The sequence below is a fragment of the Dicentrarchus labrax genome, unplaced genomic scaffold (assembly GCF_905237075.1).
Source record: "Dicentrarchus labrax unplaced genomic scaffold, dlabrax2021, whole genome shotgun sequence".
Classification (NCBI taxonomy): domain Eukaryota; kingdom Metazoa; phylum Chordata; class Actinopteri; family Moronidae; genus Dicentrarchus; species Dicentrarchus labrax.
The window spans coordinates 16,385,651-16,403,048 of record NW_026136723.1 but is presented as its reverse complement, the minus strand read 5'-3'; the positions used below and the strand labels follow the sequence as shown (position 1 = coordinate 16,403,048).

At 41.9% G+C, this 17,398-nt stretch overlaps 1 protein-coding gene across 2 annotated transcripts; it reads left to right on the top strand.

Annotated features, from left to right (window-relative positions):
• Positions 1-659: 659 nt before the first annotated feature.
• Positions 660-17,373, top strand: nup153 (nucleoporin 153). Of its 2 annotated transcripts, none has more exons than XM_051390001.1 (22): positions 660-780; positions 4,369-4,588; positions 4,688-4,957; positions 5,906-6,045; positions 6,865-6,993; positions 7,155-7,271; positions 7,406-7,453; positions 7,720-7,773; positions 9,149-9,289; positions 9,402-9,454; positions 9,604-9,739; positions 9,988-10,146; positions 10,230-10,328; positions 10,434-10,518; positions 10,605-10,706; positions 10,793-11,443; positions 11,584-11,763; positions 11,933-12,847; positions 14,053-14,499; positions 14,640-14,858; positions 14,985-15,168; positions 15,668-17,373. In XM_051390001.1, exons 1-22 carry the CDS (start codon positions 703-705, stop codon positions 15,753-15,755), a joined length of 4,515 nt encoding a protein of 1,504 aa, XP_051245961.1. In that variant the 5' UTR covers positions 660-702; the 3' UTR covers positions 15,756-17,373. The 2 variants fall into 2 exon arrangements, with proteins under 2 accessions (XP_051245961.1, XP_051245960.1); XM_051390000.1 differs by having other exon boundaries at positions 662-780; positions 4,366-4,588.
• The last annotated feature ends 25 nt before the right edge of the window (positions 17,374-17,398 follow it).

Below are 17,398 nucleotides of genomic sequence, written 5' to 3'. Positions count from 1 at the left end.
CACTGTGTCCACTATTGAATATATTTTACTGTGAAGATATTATTTTAATATTTTATCGTCTCATCTTTGGAATATCTTCAGTAACTGGAATATTTTAACTACTATATTGTATTTGACTCACATTCATTTCTGTTTGAGTAACAGACCTCAGAGTGACATGATGCCAGCATACTTTAAATACATACAAACCACACAACACTGCAGTAATACCACAGGAATGCTCCTAGACTCACAGTATCTTCATTATGTACCCACTGATTTTTATTAATCAAAGGTCTCATTACAGTGGATAAAGGGACAATATAGTGCTGCAACTAATGATTATTTCCATTATTGTTTTAACTAACGATTTTATTAATTAACCAGCTAATCAATACGTTTTTCAGAGCTAAAAACATCCTGATTTTTCCGACCAACAATATAAAACCCAAAGGAACTGGGTTGACTGTAATTAACATAACAATAATTTCAGCTACAGTTTACTTAAATTATAAATTATGTTCAATATAAATACAACTACATTACAGTCACAGGACATAAAATAATGTTACAGCCAGGTCAGGCGGTAAAAAAAAAAAAAAACCTGTCTCTTTGTTATGTTCAGCTACTACATTTCCCACAATCCCTCTGTGAGTTCGGCCGCTGTGCTGGATGACAGCTATCCGGCGCCGAAACACCGACAGACACTCAGACGAAAGAGCCATGGCGGCCACGGGTGGAGGGAAAATTAGAAGCCGGAGATATCACATCGCCTCTAAACCTTACGCCAAGAGTAAACAGGTAAACTGAGTGAAAGTTCCCCCGTTAAAAGCCCGTGTCGAGGACGTTGCGGTGATTGTTTCGCCACTATCTCGGAGCTCTTGTTATTGTTTGTTGGAGACATTTCACGGCCTGCCGTTAGCGCTCGTGGCCTCCACGCGCTGCTAGCATGTCCAGGAAATGCTAGTTAACTAGCAAGCTGGCTTATAGGTTAGCAAAACGAGCCGGACCTGACAGGTCAGATCAGGACAGAGGGAGTCATTTAGACTTGTTAACCAATATTTGGTAGCGTACAGGAGCACGCCGGGCACGTTGAGACAATCAACCTTAGCTCTGGTAGCTAGCTGTTAGCTGTTAGCTGTTAGCGCAGAGCAAGGAAGTGGTGTAGCTAATGCTTGCTAACAGGCTAGCTCTGGCAAGCAACGCATTGTTGTCTTCTCTTCTCGAGTTTGGGGGCTTCACACCGTCGCCGGTAGTAGTGACACGATCGTGTGGTCCCAGATTGCATCCTTGCACAGCTATAGCTAGCTGCCTCTCATGCACTTATATTTTAAGATTGTTTTTCTGGCCTGTCGGAAATCATTTTGGATGTTAGCCTAGCTAAGGTTAGCTAAATCTCAGCCAGTTGGATTGCGCAGGAAGCATTGGCTGATTGGGAACCCACATGGTTGCCTCAGTGGAGTCACTTGCCGCCGGTACATCAACCAGTGTTGGCTTTAAACGCGACCTGTAACGTTAACAGTGGACGACAAGTGTTTTGGTACATGGTGTTGACCTATTTATATTTATATTTATATATTGTAGTGAACTATAAATGAGTTTGTTTATGTGAATGTCAGCCTACCAGTGTGATGTCTGACTGGAGAGGCAACTGAACTGTAAAACCTGCTTTAAAAATGATGCTGACAAGTTTCTTTGACAGTCTGAAGATAAATAGATAAAACCAGTTGAGCATTGTAACCAGTCGACCACCAATTAAATATACTTATTTAACATTTTACCAGTTAAGCCTAGTAAACAAGATTTAGATGGATAGTTATTGTTTATGGCTAACATTAACATTAGTTATCTACGTTTGTGTAGACGTTAACCAGTTTTTATTTTATGCACAATATATAGATTTACATATTTTCTTATTGACCTACAGTGATATGGTGATTATACAGCGATTTATACAAACAAATATTACCAATTCAAGTTAGGGCTAGGTGATATTGCCTAAAAATAAAATATTTTGACACCCTATCTGCACTTTCAATAGTTTTTTGTTTAGTCTTTTCCCCAAAAAACAAACTAAACGGAAGATAGCACATCTTTAGTGTTGAGAAACGTGACCACATCTATAATGTCTTATCATTGGGGCCCCTTGTTCTCGTATGCGATACTATGGGGAGTCCTTAGCAGAGATATCTATATAATCTGTAATTTAAATCTCAGTTTTAAGATTCAGACGATTTTTGCGTTGTTTTAAATTTGAATTCTCTCAGTAAGTTGAATCATCACCTTTTAAAAACAGTTTAAAAAAAACATTATGAACATTATAATTTAGGGCAGGGCTGATGAATTAGTCTTTGCAGTTTTAGGTTGACCTAATAAACTGTGAGCTGAGTCAATACTGAGCTTAATGGTGTCTGCTGTAGTTCAACATGTATGCACTGCATAGTTGTATAATTTATGCTACAAATGCTGCTTGCTTGGCATGTGGCATCAGTATCAGGTTGTCATGTTACAGTTTTGATCCAAATTCAACAACCAGATCATTAGATTTTACCTCCATGGATACATGTTTGAGTGTTGAAATGAAGAGTGTTAAAGAGTTTAAGTGTAAGAATGCATTTGTGGCAACAACAAACAAACATAATAACAGACAAACATGAACTTGTAACAATATTTTGAATAAATGCAAATATGAGTTGAACAGTTCCTCAGTCATGCCTCATGGAGTCATGATTACATCTTTAAATGTTCATGTGTCCATACAACTGTGTCTGGACTGAAGTCAGCCAAAAACAATTATTATCCACATCTTGTGTAAAGCTGCCCTTAAAAGATGGGTTTAGCTTGGTTTACACAACAGTGCTAGTTAAAAAGCAGAAGCGTGATGAGACATGTAACATTTGTGCCATTGCAGTCTTAATTCATCTCACAACTTGAGAAATAATTTGCAAGTCGTAAATGTGAGAGTCTTTCTTGTCAATACTCACCTCTTCACTCGGCATAAATGTAACAGTACAACTGACTGAATGTTCTAAACAGGTGTTTATTTAAAGTTTATTTTTGGCTTCAAAAGATAGATTCACTGATATACTCCAGCATATTCAGTCTGTGTTTTAGATCGACCTGATAGCTCCTCCCAGATAAAGCGATCGCAGTCAACCACAGGTCGCTTAGTCACCTGACCCTGTGCGTAGCAGAAATGCGGCACCCTTAAATCCTTATAACAATAGCTTATGTAGTGCTCAGTAAAGTAGCACTGTGGTGGTTATGACTGGTTAAAGTTGTGTATATTTGCACATGGGTTAAAGTGCAGAGTGCCCCACAGGTGTATTTCATAGATAAGCCTAAAGTAAGAGGCACATATTGCTCTTATCGGGAGTTGAAGGCTACCGCGGATTAGACAGTGTACATTTCTTGATGCACCTGCTAGCTAGCCCTTTTTCTCAACCTTTACCTCCTCCATCATTCCTTTAAGAGCTAAAAAAAACTGTTTTATAAATAAAAACGTGCCATGTTTACACAAGGAAAAAGCACCAAGCACTGTTCTCCAGTACATACACAGATTTAATTTTTGTTATCTCTGGCTTGCTGGACCTCTTCTACTACTGCTCCATCCAGTGGGGACATTATTCATGAAATTTGGCCTCGAGCATTCGGTCTGTATGTGTCTGCAAGAGATGGTGGATATATTCTAGTTAGTCAGTTAAGACGTGGAACATGCCCTAAATGGAGAGGCAGTTATTCACTCAGTTGCTACAGCTCATTCATTTTACACAAGAGAGCTTTCTTGATATTTAATTCCTATATTTTAATTGTTGTTGTCTTTTAAGTGTGGCGTAGGAGACAAGACTCATCCTTATCAACTGGAACATCCATTACTAGACCTCAGTACAGTGCAGACCGGCGTCACTGCTTCAGAGAAGCATACACAGGGCCTGACCCAGTTTCTGTCATACTGAGCTTGTGTTTTCCTTTGCACTGGGGAGGACGAATGGCTTCTCATTGCAAGTGTGGCTGTGCAGCTGATTCAAATAATAAAATGCGGTGTTGATTGCTGTATTTTGTAAATGACAAGAAGAAGAAACTGTTTTATATTATTCGAAAAAGACAAATTATGTGGATTTGCTTTGCATTAAATCCCACGTCTTATTTATTTGTGTTAGTAGTTGAAAAATAAATCACCAAGATTCATCCAGTAAAACTGTTTCATATGTAGCAGCGTTTTAATGCATTACATTTTTATCTAATGCTGATTGTCAAGGGAATTTTCTAATGAGACTACAGATAATGGCCTGCGTTAATGGGTCTTTGTTTTTTCTATACGTGTTTGTTTCTGCCTCTCACACATTTTATCCCTCTGTTCACGGCTTCCTCTCATGTTTTTATCAGCAGCAGTCAGGCCTTATCAGTCGAGTGACAGACACAGTGAAGAGCATCGTTCCCTCCTGGCTGCAGAAATACTTTAAGAATGAAGATGCTCCTGAAGGAGGAGGGGCTGTACTGGGGACAGAGCAGAATTGCCAGCTGCCGCCGCCTCCTCCTAATGGCAGCGAAGAGGGGCCGCCTCCCCTTGATGGACGCGACTCCCCGGAGCCAAGCACCAGTAACACAGGTGAGGGACTCAGTCACTCTCATAGGTCATCAAAAGGTTTAGCTAGCTACATCCATACATGATGATGCTCACCTCTGGCTTCTTTCTTCTCTTGCACAGAGCCCTCAACCAGCCGGGCATCCCTGAACTTTCAGGACTTTGTGCTTTCTCGACCTCCTCTGAGTCGCTCCCACCTCCACTTTCCCCCTCTTGATGCCTCCTCCCCGACCCTGGGGGCTTCCAGCAGCCTCTTCTCTCAGCCCTCCACCTCCTCAGCCCCTGGGCCTTTTTCCACGGGTTTCTCCTTGGTCAAAGAAATCAACCTCTCGCAGCATGAAGATGATAACATCTCCACCACTAGCGGCTTCTCCTCACGCGCCTCTGATAAAGGTAAAGGCAGAGCATTTAAGCAAACAAATCTTCTGTGCATAAGGAGATGTGTGTTTGGGTGTCTTTAAAAGTGTGGGCTTTTTTTATAGATATAATTACACCATAGGTTGATATTCCAAATCATAAAAAAGTGGGTGGTATTGAGGTGATTGAACTGATGTTAGAACTACAGTCAAGTTGGCAAAGTGTCCAGAGATTTGCGATGTGACTCACCTTGTAAATGTGTGTAAACAACCGAATGGAAGTGCTCTCAAGTAAAAAATGAATGTTCTCAGTAATTTATTTGGACAGTGGATGAAGTAGATTTAACACTTTGGTGTTCTTTGGATCAACAAATATTGTTTGTTTTCATCATCATTTCTTTCTCAATCACTTTTTGGCTGTTTTTTATTGGCGTCCAATAGATGTTTTTTTGCATGGTGCAAAATATTCTCTTGCATGCAGTTTTGAATCTTTTTGAATTTGCAGATGCAAAAATAAAATGTGTAACAAGTGAAAATACACTTGACCAGCTATTATGTATCATTCACCAATCTGGGGGTCCAACAGTCCAAAGGCTCCACCCACTGATTGGCACACCTTTATGTAGTGGGGGAATCCCCTGTTGTGGTGGGAAATCACCTGCTGAGGGCAGATTGTTGACTGTACTTGGCATGTGATTGGACACATCTGCACTGCTCATTCTGCTGTTTATTTAAATGTGTGAAACGACCAACACGCTTTTCCTGTGTGATGATCTGGATTCTTTTCTTTGTTAGCCTGAATAGCAGTTTTTAGATCAAAGGAATAATTTGTAAATCAAACTAATAATGTTGCAGTAGATGGAGGTTAGTGGAGATGACAATATTTTTCATGTGTGGATTGGCTCAGGCCTGGAATGCAGAGACTAGGCCATTAAATCAGATTTCTGCATTGGTTACAAATCTCCCCTTTTCGCCTCTTTTACAGATATCCCCACTTCCAAAACGGCTTCACTTCCCCAACTTTGGTCTCCAGAGACAGACAGAACAAACTCTGGGCCTCAGCCTGCCCAGTCCAGTCTGAAAAGGCCTGCTTTCAACCTGTCTGTATTTGGAACTTCCTCCAATGTGAGTATCTGTGTGTCTGCCTATTTAGATACAGAGTCTGTCAGCATGTAACAGTTTAAAAAAAAAAAAAAAAAAAGAGTTCTGTGCCACAAAGCTCTGCATTTTGGTGCGTCAGGGTTGTATCTAGGGCTGTGCTGTTGGAGCAGTGACCCACTTCGACACTAAATGGAATTTGGTCAGTGCACCAAATTCTTTTAGTCAAGTGTACCACAGACATCTACAAATTTTGCACTGACCAATGCTTTTTATGTGTAGATAAATGTCTCAAGTTTCAACTCTATCTTTATTATTTATTGACACACATTATCTGGGAAATCGATGTTAAAATCACTCTGCTCATAGCCATACTGTGATCAATATGCTGTACACTTCTTTTAAGTGCATGGCAGCTTGCCAGACATCACAGCAACACAGTCTAGACAACTCACAACTACACAAGTGTTCATTGTGACTGAGTTAAGTATTAAAATGATTAAAACACACTTCAGAGTGACAAAACAAGTCTGAGCTTGTTGCATCAGATTAACATTAAACATTACAACAAACATTATATCAAACCCCACTGCATGGTGATATATTTACATCATAGAAAGCAGCTGGATTTTTAGGGGTAAAGATGTTGAGATATTGATGTTAATTATTGCAAATAGAAAGGATATATTTGCAGTTTCACTCATGACACTGTTTTGCTTTCTGCTTGAGCCTACTTTCCCTTATTTCATGCATTACAAAAAAACGGGAACACCATGGATTAGCAATATAATAAAGTCATTTAACTTGACCCTAGTGTCATTTTTAATTTAACCTTCTTTCTTCCAGTCCACATTCAACAACACAATGTTAAACTCCAGCCAGCTTGGAGATTCACCCTTCTATCCCGGGAAGACCACATACGGTGGTGCTGCTGCAGTCAGGAACGCTCGCACTCGTCCTGGAACACCGTACCAGGTGAGCTAGTGAAGACCATATAGGCTTGAAACTGAGACTCCTGTATCAAGAGCCAAATGTTAAAATTGTATAAATAATTTCACACGGTGAACACGCACACTCACCATTCATTTCTGACACTGGCATCACATGGAGTCTAAATGAGCTAATCTGATCTGTAGGCCCCGGTGAGGAGACAGATCAAGGCCAAACCTGCAGGTGCTCAGCCCTGTGGGGTGACCAGCGCCACAGCCAGACGCATCCTGCAGTCCTTGGAGCGCATGTCGAGCCCTCTGGCTGTAAGTACACACAATCCAACACCCATCACTTCCTCTGTTCAAACTATATTTAATCTGACAGTGGTTAGATTTGTCAATAGTGTTCTTAATTATATTCATCCAAAAATGACTGAATTTTGACTTTTCTTCTACAGGATGCCAGGAGAATCCCAGCAGCAGCAGCGTCATCCCCCCTGTCACCAGTAAGAACTTTTAATATGTTTATGACTGCACGGGGCCGCGTAACTAGTTAGCATGCCGGAGTCTCGTTCGTTATCGGAAATTGTGAGCATTGTTCGCAGCAGAATATTTTACAGTAAGGCGCTGGGTGTGACCAGAAAAGCATGGAAATATTCCCTACTGACAAGTATTTGTAAAATGTTCAAATCATGAAACACTGACCTTTAAACATCTTGATTTTTGTCCAACAATAAAAGACACTTTTCTCACATGAGTTTTCTCTTTTCAGTCAATGGATGGTACAAATCTAGATGTTTCACATTTCCAGTCGAAAAAGAAACGAGTAAGTACAGATTCTTATATTCTTGTGACAATATCCTCTCATGTCTATTTTGTCAATACATTTGTTTATGTGTAGCTATCCAACTTTACTTTATGTCCCCGAATGACTTCATCAGCAAACAAACTTCACTTGTGTTTTCTGTCCGGTGTGTTTGCAGCGTAGCACAAGTTTTAGTGATGTGAACAGGGATGTCATTGTACAGACCCAGCAGCACTTGTTGTGGTTTGTCCTCCTGTCATTTCCTGTCCTACTGTCTGTTGGCCTCCTTTACACCAGCTAACAGGATTCTCCTCGGCTGGGACACAGCTGTTCACAACTCTGTGTGTGTGAGGTTTTCTTTGTACATACATGCATGTACGTGCAAGTGTTTAAGAGCAAAAATGTGCTAGACTCCATGATGTATTTGGCTCATGGAAGTGTGTGTATGTGTGAAGTGTAGTCCATTGTTAAATTGTGCCAGCTCTGGACTGGACCTGCTCTCAGTTATAACTGTCAGACATTCCCAGCTGCTACCCCAACAATGGTGTATTGAAGCTCACTATCTAACTGGGCCTTTTGTACTTTCTTTGGTGTTCTTACCTTTTACAGGGTCCAAAATATAGTCAGACCATTAATAGATTTAGACACTGTTTCTAAATTATTCCAAACCTTATTTAGCTAACATCGCTAATATATCAGTTTATCCCTAGTCCAAAAGAAGAAGTTATCTTGCTTCAACAGGTGTGTGTGGGGGTGTGTGTGTGTGTGTGGGTGGGTGTAGGTGTGTGTGGGTGTGTAGTAGCAGCAGCAGCCTGATGAGATGTACAACAAACATAGCCTGTGTAGTTTGTTCTAATATAATTCTGCAGATATCTAGAGATGTTAGTGTTCATGTTTTTGGACACGATTTCATGTTTGAGTTGAGAGGAATCAAATGTTCAGTAGGGTTGGGCGATATGTTAAAATTTTCCAGCTGGCCACCATCAGTCCAACAATTGACGATTGCCGATATAGTCACGCGTGTGTGTGCTGCGCTCAGTGTGTGTACTGAGCCAGCCACTGAATGGCTCTCGTTCTTTAGAGGCAGACCATTAAATTTAGCAAAATAATGGGAAAGAATCGGCCAAAAAAGACAACCGGCAATGTTAAACCAGCAAATATATTCATCCAATTTCCCAACGCTACTGCTCAACCAATGTTCATTATATTGAATAATAGGCTACATAAATGCAATGGTATGGCTTTGTCATGTGTTTTTAATAGTATTTATATACCCACTGAGTTCAGTGGCATAGAGGCATTAGCTATATCATATAGTTTTAGACAAAGAATGCCGCCTTCATTCGTTCTGATTCTTATCTCCTGTTTACATTTTACCACCATTTCTTTAATTCAGATGGATTCTAGCCTCCCACCGGTGCAGAAGCTGGTGGTTCCCGCTGCAGCATCTGTGTCAGGAAACCGCTCTGTGTCCTTCAGGCCTACTCTGACTCCTGGAGGAATAAGCCGACCTCTGGACAGGACCCCAAGAGAGATGGTGAGAAATCCAGTGATGCATTATTTTACACCTCAACATTGTGCATTGATTGCAAACAAATGGAGTTTAATACAAACGTGATTCTAAATTTGTTGCTCTCTTGTTCCCTTAGCCCACAAGACAATCACCAAAACTACCTGAAGCAACCCCAGGTCCATCTCAAAGGTAAAAACAGGGAAAATGCAAAGTATTTCCAAGAAACTTATCCAATTAATAAAGAAAGGCAGTATAACCTAATCACAACATTCCTACTTATTGTTCTCTGTATGTTTAGTTTTTTTACTTACTATACCTTTTACTGTCTACCTCTCTAGCACAATGGGCTCCAGTGTCCCAGTCTATCCTCTGTCCAGCACGCCTGTAGCCAGCAGCGTGAGCTCTGGAGGTGGCAAGATGAAGAGAGAGAGGACCACTACACGGCCTTCCTCTAAACGCCCTGAGGAGGAAGAGGTAAGGGCTTCATATCAAATTAACTATTAACTAATTTTCCACTACTTATTGGTAAAAAAAAACAGGAGAAAATTCATAATTCCAGATCAGGTCATCTGCTTTGATGCATTCACATTGATATTAAACAGGTTTATCTCGATTCATCATCAGTCTGAGAGATAATAGCCAGAAATGGCCCAAGCATCTAATTGTTTGCATTTCTCACTATAAAAGTTGGACACACACTCAAGCTTATTTTCTGACTTCAGGTGGCTGAGGTACCAGACCTTCCAACAATTTCACTTCCCATCAGCACCTCCGCCTTGCCCACCTTCAGCTTCACCTCCCCTCTTCCACCTCTGACCACCATCAGCAACGCCCCCAATGTCACACCTGTGACCCCCGTTAAGGAAACAGTCACAAATAAGGTCTGTATTAAAATTGTCTTGTTCTACTACAACATACATTATTAATGCATGTTGCTAATTTTTGTGCTGTTTTCTTTTTTTAGGAGCCACTAATGGCCTCAACACCTCCCTGTGTACCTTTTACATTTTCCTCCCCTATTGTCAAAGCAACTGCTGCTAGTCCCCCTTCATTTTCCCCCTCAGTAAGTAAACAGTTTGTCTCTTAATGATTCATAATTAATTAGATAGATGGCTATTAACAAAAGTAACACTAATTCATATTTATTATTTGCTTTTCCTTTTTGTAGGCTGGTTTCACTTTTAGTGCCCCTGTAGCAAAGTTAGGTCCCTCCATGTCAAACGGGAAGCTGGCCACTCCCATGGCGGCAACAGGTAAGAGAGTTTTCTTACAACTAGTATGTTGTATATTCTGTTCTGTAACTCAAGTTTAATCTTTGTGTATTTCATGTTTTCTGCAGCAAAGCCTGCAACAAGCAAAAGCACAGAAGATTTTGAGGGACCGTTCAAGCCAGCCAAGACCCTGAAGCAGGGTAGTGTCCTGGATCTTCTCAAAGCACCTGGTTAGAATCAGTAACTCATTACACATCTGCAGTGTTATGGTTTACATGGTTGATCACTGTTTTAATCCTTTCCTTGTTATGTCTAGGCTTTGCCTCTCCCGTTGCTCGGACTTCCCCAGGCCCAGACAACACTCCGCAACAGACCTCCACACAGTCCACTACTCCCTCCACCTCCACCACCACAACCACCTCCTCTCTCTCTTCTTCAACAGGGTTTGGAGGTTTGTTCAAAGCCCCACCAGGCTGGAGCTGTGATGTGTGCTTGGTCGAGAACAAGCTATCAGACACCAAGTGTGTGTGCTGTATGACCCCACAGCCCAGTTCCTCCTTATCCAAATCTATAGACAGTAAACCTTTGACCACCTCGGCTGAGCTAGAGAGCAGCACGAACACCACCTCCACCACTACAACCACCACAGGTTTTGGCACAATGTTCTCCAAACCTTCAGGAACTTGGGACTGTGATACCTGTCTTGTTCGAAACAAACCTGATGCAGTAAAATGTGTGGCCTGTGAAACGGCCAAACCGGGAACTGGACTCAAACCTTCACTGACTCTTCCTTCTGCCTTCTCAGCTGTTAAGACTGTATCCAACCCCACAACCCCCATTTCTACTGGGTTGACCGGAATTGGAGACAAGTTCAAAAAACCTGAGGGTGCATGGGAATGTGATACGTGTATGGTAGTAAACAAGGCAGAGGACACAAAGTGTGTGGCCTGTATGAGTGCTAAACCAGGTAATGACAACCTGGTAACATTGCTATTTGATATTCTGCAAAGTGCTGAATGTAGTTTTTGTTTTTTCGTGGCTCAATGTGTCATTAACTAAACAGTATTTTGATTAAAAATAATCTATCTCTCCTCGTTCTTACAACAGGAGCATCAGCAGGAGTCTCTTCTTCAGTCAGCAGTGCTCCAATGTTTGCGTTGGGAGATGCGTTCAAGAAGCCAGAGGGTGCCTGGGATTGTGATGTCTGTCTTTTACAGAATAAGGCTGCTGATCTACAGTGTGTTGCCTGTCAGGCAGCCAAACCTGGAGCTAATTTGGAGCCCAAAGGTAACACGTATTTTTATTTATTTTTTAAGATTTTTGTGTAAATCAGGACTCTCAGAGCAGTGAGTACTATGGGGGGCATTGTGTGTTTTTTGATGGGTACTATTTATAGGTATTCTGCACCTAATCCACACCTTTCACCTTTTTTGATTTATTTTCTGTTTGTCTTCAGCTTTTGGTTCGTCTTTTGGTTCATCAGCTGGTGGGACCACAGGCTCTTCTACCTCTAGTTCTGGAGGTTTTAAGTTTGGCACATCAGACAGTACCTCGGGAGGTTTCAAGTTTGGAGGTTCATTGTCAGAGTCCTCCTCTTCTTCTTCGTCAGGTGGATTCAAATTTGGAGTCCCGTTTGGAAGCTCCTCATCAGAAACCACTTCTAAAGACACTACTGCTTCTTCAGGGTTCAAATTTGGCAGCTCATCTGAGGGCTTTAAATTTGGGGCTGCTTCTAGTGATGACAAAAAGTCAGACCAACCTGCTGCAGGTACTGGGTTTAAGTTTGGATCCAGTGGTGGGATAATGTTTGGAACTGGATCATCTAACACAGAAAGTAACGCCTCTAAGGGCGGCTTCACCTTTGGACTGTCAAAACCTGAAGAAAAAACATCAGACACCACCACCACCACCACCTTATCCTCTGTTAGTTTCACTCCTCCTGTTTCCTCTCAAGAGAAGAGTGACAGTGTGGCATCATCAAATGACACCACATCGACAAACACAAACTCCACCACCACAACTACCACCACTGGGTCTGTATTTGGGAGATTGGGCAAACCAAGTTTGGCAACCACCACACCACAACGTGACTCTATGTACCTTACAGTCTCCGAACAGTTAGACGATGATCCTATATTTACCTTTGGGAAGCCAGAGGAAAAGAAGGAAGCCGCTGCCTTCCTCTTTGGTTCTGCTGGTAAAGATGCAGATTCTGCACCAGCCGCTTCAGGAGGATTTTCCTTCGGCAAGCCCAGCGCTGCAACAGAACAACCTCCACCTGCGTTCAGTTTCGGAAAGCCAGCAGACAAGAGTGAAACATCGACTGCAGAGGCCCCAAAGCCCGCTTTTTCCTTTGGACAAAGTGCTACAGGTGAGAGAAAGTTTGGACACTGACATGGTTGTAATTCCCTTATGAATGCTATGCTTTCTCTGGATGATTAATTCTTCTATGATTTTTCATTTGCTGATTTCTTTAAAAGAAAATCCAGTTTTGTAGTTGTATTGACACAATAGAATAACATCTGTGATATAATTGTAAGCGCCTAAACCCTAAAATCAGTTGAGCTTGTGGTAGCCTAAATGCTAGAAGCAAGCGTGTGACAAGTTGCTGGTTGGATTCCTGGATGCTTTTTCCTGTCTGCTAAGGTCCTTTTGATCAAGGCCTTTAACTACCAGCTGCTGTAGTGGAGCTACTGAATTGCTAACAGATCAGACTGGTTGTAGTTGGCAAGTTTTTGTTTTAACGATGCCTTTTTGAAAAAAAAAAAAGCTTTGTTCTCCGTCAACTTTCCAGAATAAGTAAAGTGGGGGAAAATCCCCAAAGTAAACGAATAATTGTCTGTTGCATTGAGACGGTGTGTAGGCACACACACACACACACACACACACACACACACACACACACACACACACAGTAGGTTGAAGTTGATCCTGATGTGCAAAACAAATTGTACTGTAGTTTGGCAGCACACACTGTTTGCTCGTTATGCACAAAGTCTCATCACTATAAAGAGCTGATACGTGCAGTGCAAGGTGCCATTATGCTCTCTTCTTATTTATTTGTATGAGGTTTTAGGACTGCCACAGTGACTCCCTGACACTCTGCCTGCTCTCCCAACATAAGTTCACTTTGCGCATTTTTGTACATGTGCTATGTGATCTCTTAAGCTCTGGTCGAATGGCATAGGGAGGAAGTAGGAGAGGGAGCAGTGGTAGTGAGAGCCTGTGAATCCGAGAAATAACATTTTGTATTTTTGTTGTGGTTCAAGCTACATAGACATTGAATGACAGAGAGAACACCGGTAGCAAGAAAACCGGTAAATCTGAGAAATTAAACATTACTTTGTGATTGTTTCACAGTGTTATGTCCTTAAGCAAAAATAAACACCCCCCCGTCCCACAGACACACATTGCCACATGAACCTGCGATTAATCGCCACACCTATAACACCTGATTTGACCTAAATACGGCCTGAGTAGTATTCTCTGTAACCAGTAAATTGATTTGTGTAAAATTGGTGCACTCTAATCATTATCACAACTGTTGTTTTAATCAACTGTTTGTTCTCCATACAGATTCTTCTGCTGCTCCAAAACCAGCATTTTCCTTTATGGCTAGTAATCCCACTAATCCCACCAACTCCACCAACTCCACCACATCATCATCTTCCTCCATCCCGGCCCCCAGTCTGTTTGGCGGCATCACCACCACCACCACCACCAGCAGTAGCATCAGCAGCTCCACTCAGGCTCCAGCTCCTTCTGCTGCCCCCAACACTTTCATGTTCGGTCAACCTGCTGCAGCCTCCAGTGACGCTCCTCCAGCTAAAGCAGCTTTCGTGTTTGGCCAGGGGCAGGACAGCCAGCCGCCTGCCCCGTCAGCTGCCCCTCTGAACTCCACTTCAGCTCCAGCCCCAGCTCAGCCCTTCATCTTTGGTGCTCCTGCCAGTGCTGCTCCTCCTCCTGCTGCCGCTCCATCCTTTGGTTTCGGAGCCGCAGCACCCCCTGCTGCTTCATCTTCAGGTCTGTATTTGCTCAAGGTGGTTGGCTTGAACACAATGTCTGTTTTAGGCCTGAGCAACAACAGTGAAAGATTTACATCGATCTTTTATATTTATTATATGTCCATGTGTCTTAAATCCGTTCTTTTTTTCATTAAACAGCTCCGTCTGCAGCTCCCTCTCCATTTGCATTCAGCTCAGCCCCCTCTGGTGGATTCGGGGCCAACCCGACTCCTTCATTTGGCTCATCTTTCGGGTCCCCTTTCACAGCCACGCCTTCCCAGACCCCGGCCTTCGGAGCCAAACCCAACGCTGCCCCTGTCTTCGGTCAGCAGGCCAACTCCACCGCTGTATTTGGGGCAACTAATAATTCTGCACCAGGTGAGTGACTGTAACTGTATAGTCAATTATCTGGTTCTCTGATCCTCTCCATATGAAGCTATATTTATCATGAGAAGGTGAAATTATAGTTAAGTTTAAAAATAAAAATGTGTATTAATCCATTAGGTGGAGGCTTTCAGTTTGGAGGAGCCAGTGCATTCGGAGCCACAAACAACACCTCAGGTGTGTTTACTTTTGGAGCGGGATCAGCAGCATCTCCTGCCCCCTCTGCCAACACCTCCATTGCGCCCCAGTCAGGAACACCTGGAGGTGGATTCAACTTTGCACAACCCCCCGCATTCAACATTGGGTATGTTGCACTTACTCAGTTCACCTGTATGCCAGTATTTTTCTCTATCTGTACACTGAAACATTGTTCACTGCCTTCATAACTTATGTTTTGATTTAAAATGTTTATTTCAGTCTTAACTGCTTCATGTCCTCATAAATTACAGATTTATGTATCTGCTCTAAACTTGTCCTAAAGGAAGAATAACTGTTGAATACAAATAAACATTTTCATACAACAGTTACCTAAGTTTCCTATGTATTTCACAAACTCAGGCAGACATGCATCTTGTCTAATGTACATTTGACTGTGTTGGGGTCAAATTGCTGGATTTTAGTTTCGATATGGTACAGGCTGATATATCTGTGTTGATGTTTTAGCTTAGATGAGGTTTTGTTCATCTGTTAAATGATAATATTACCCAATCTCCACGAACCACTTTGTGCAGATTTGACAGTTGTTTCTGTTGTCGGTGTTTGTTGTGATGTTTATAATAATGAAATTTCATTTGCTCTTCCAGGTCAACAAAAACCTTCACAGCTTCTCCAGCTGGACAGCCAGCAATTCCCGGGCGGAAGATCAAGACAGCGGTGCGACGCAGAAAGTAGAGCCCTGTGGACTCGACTATAAAGTAGACTTGACTTTGACTTGACTGTATCCCCCACTGAATAAAGTCCTGGAAGGTCTTAACTAGACAAACACTGAAATTACTTGGCATGTGAAGAAGGGCCGAGGCCACTCTGTGCTCGGGCTGGACGGGTGGGAGCGTATTTTAGCTGGGCTGATTATTCAAGAGGTTTCACATAGTAGACCGGAGCCGTTAATATGTGAGACCATCCCACAGGACTTACCATGAAAACAAAAACTGTTGACTTGAATAATGACAACATAATGACACTGACTTAGAAAACAACAATCAAGCAAGGACCCCTGCTGAACATGACGAAAAAAACAAGCAAGACAGTCATATCTATATTTTCAACACCGGCAAATGTCTGCTAGACTTTAGGCATGACTTTTTGTAATAAAATTACAAAGGCAAAAACCGCAAATCTAAAGAGTTGCGAGTGTACACAAAATCTTATTAATTAGTATGGGTGATCAGGTTATGAGCTGTGATATGCAGAGAGGTAGCGAGAGCTGTGCGGCAAATCTCCAGTGGTTATCCTAAAAACTATTTAGACTGCTCCTCTTACAGGAATCAAGGTGCCGTTGGAGACATAGCCATGGTGTCAGTGCAGTGTGCTGTATGTACAGGGATGAGCGTGTAATCTTTGTGGTGAATGCAGCGTGCTTGTTTTATTATAATTTTTTTTTCTCCTCCCCTCTTATGTACAGACTTGAGGTGTGTTTGGTTTCTTTGTACATGCTGAGGTTTGCGTGTCGGTGTGCGTATGAAAACTGAACGCATGGGCCGCTAGCTTGGTTGAGCTAGCAGGTGAGCAAGCAAATGAATGTTTAAAACAAAAACAAGGGGAGGAAGGAAGGAAGGAGGGCGGCGGGGGGGTTGGGAGAGGGGGAATACGTATCCATGCACTGTGGAGGATGGACCGGGCCGGAGGGTAAAGCCCTTGTTCAACTCCTTTCAGACTTTGTAAATGCATATTTTCAAAACTCTGTTACATGTTTAATTCTTTGACCTCTCTGGTTCGCTCCACTACTCTGCTTTTCGTGCCCTCGTGTCTCTCTCTCACTCTCTTTGTTCCCTCTCTCCTCCTGAATCCTTATACTCTCCCTTTACCTCTCTCTGCCTCTCCCTCTCCCTCTTTATCTCTCTCTCTCGCTCTCACTCTCTCTCTCTCTCTCTCTTAATTGGCCTTTGAATATTATTATAAAAACCTGTAAATAGTGATGTTTTTTTTTTTTAATCTGTGAAGTTGAATTTTTTGTGTTACCAACTCCGCATTCAGCATTTTTGTCTTTAGAATTTATTATGTAAATTCCTATATTCAAAGTTGCCCGAATCCATTTAAAAGGAGCTTAAATGCAAATTGGAGAGCCTTTAATGACTAAAGGTATATTGGCTTTTCTGATCCACTTTTGTTTGGACCAAAACCAGTATTGTACAAAGTATTAAGTATATATTTTTCTATTGCGTGTTTAAATGGACGAGGGTGACTTTGGATGATAAGGAAGTCAGTTTAATTTTAAAGCCATGATTATTACTGGATGAGTGATAAAATTAAAAACCATGGGTAATTACCATCAATAAAACTATAAAAAGAATTCATGCTTTCTGTTGTTGCTGATC

Excerpts from the sequence above, each read along its gene's own strand:
- nup153 (XM_051390000.1), top strand. The coding sequence starts at position 703 with ATGGCGGCCACGGGTGGAGGGAAAATTAGAAGCCGGAGATATCACATC. Across the intron at positions 4,958-5,905 it reads CTCACGCGCCTCTGATAAAG|ATATCCCCACTTCCAAAACG; the intron begins GTAAAGGCAGAG and ends CCTCTTTTACAG. Across the intron at positions 14,500-14,639 it reads CCCTGCTGCTTCATCTTCAG|CTCCGTCTGCAGCTCCCTCT; the intron begins GTCTGTATTTGC and ends TTCATTAAACAG.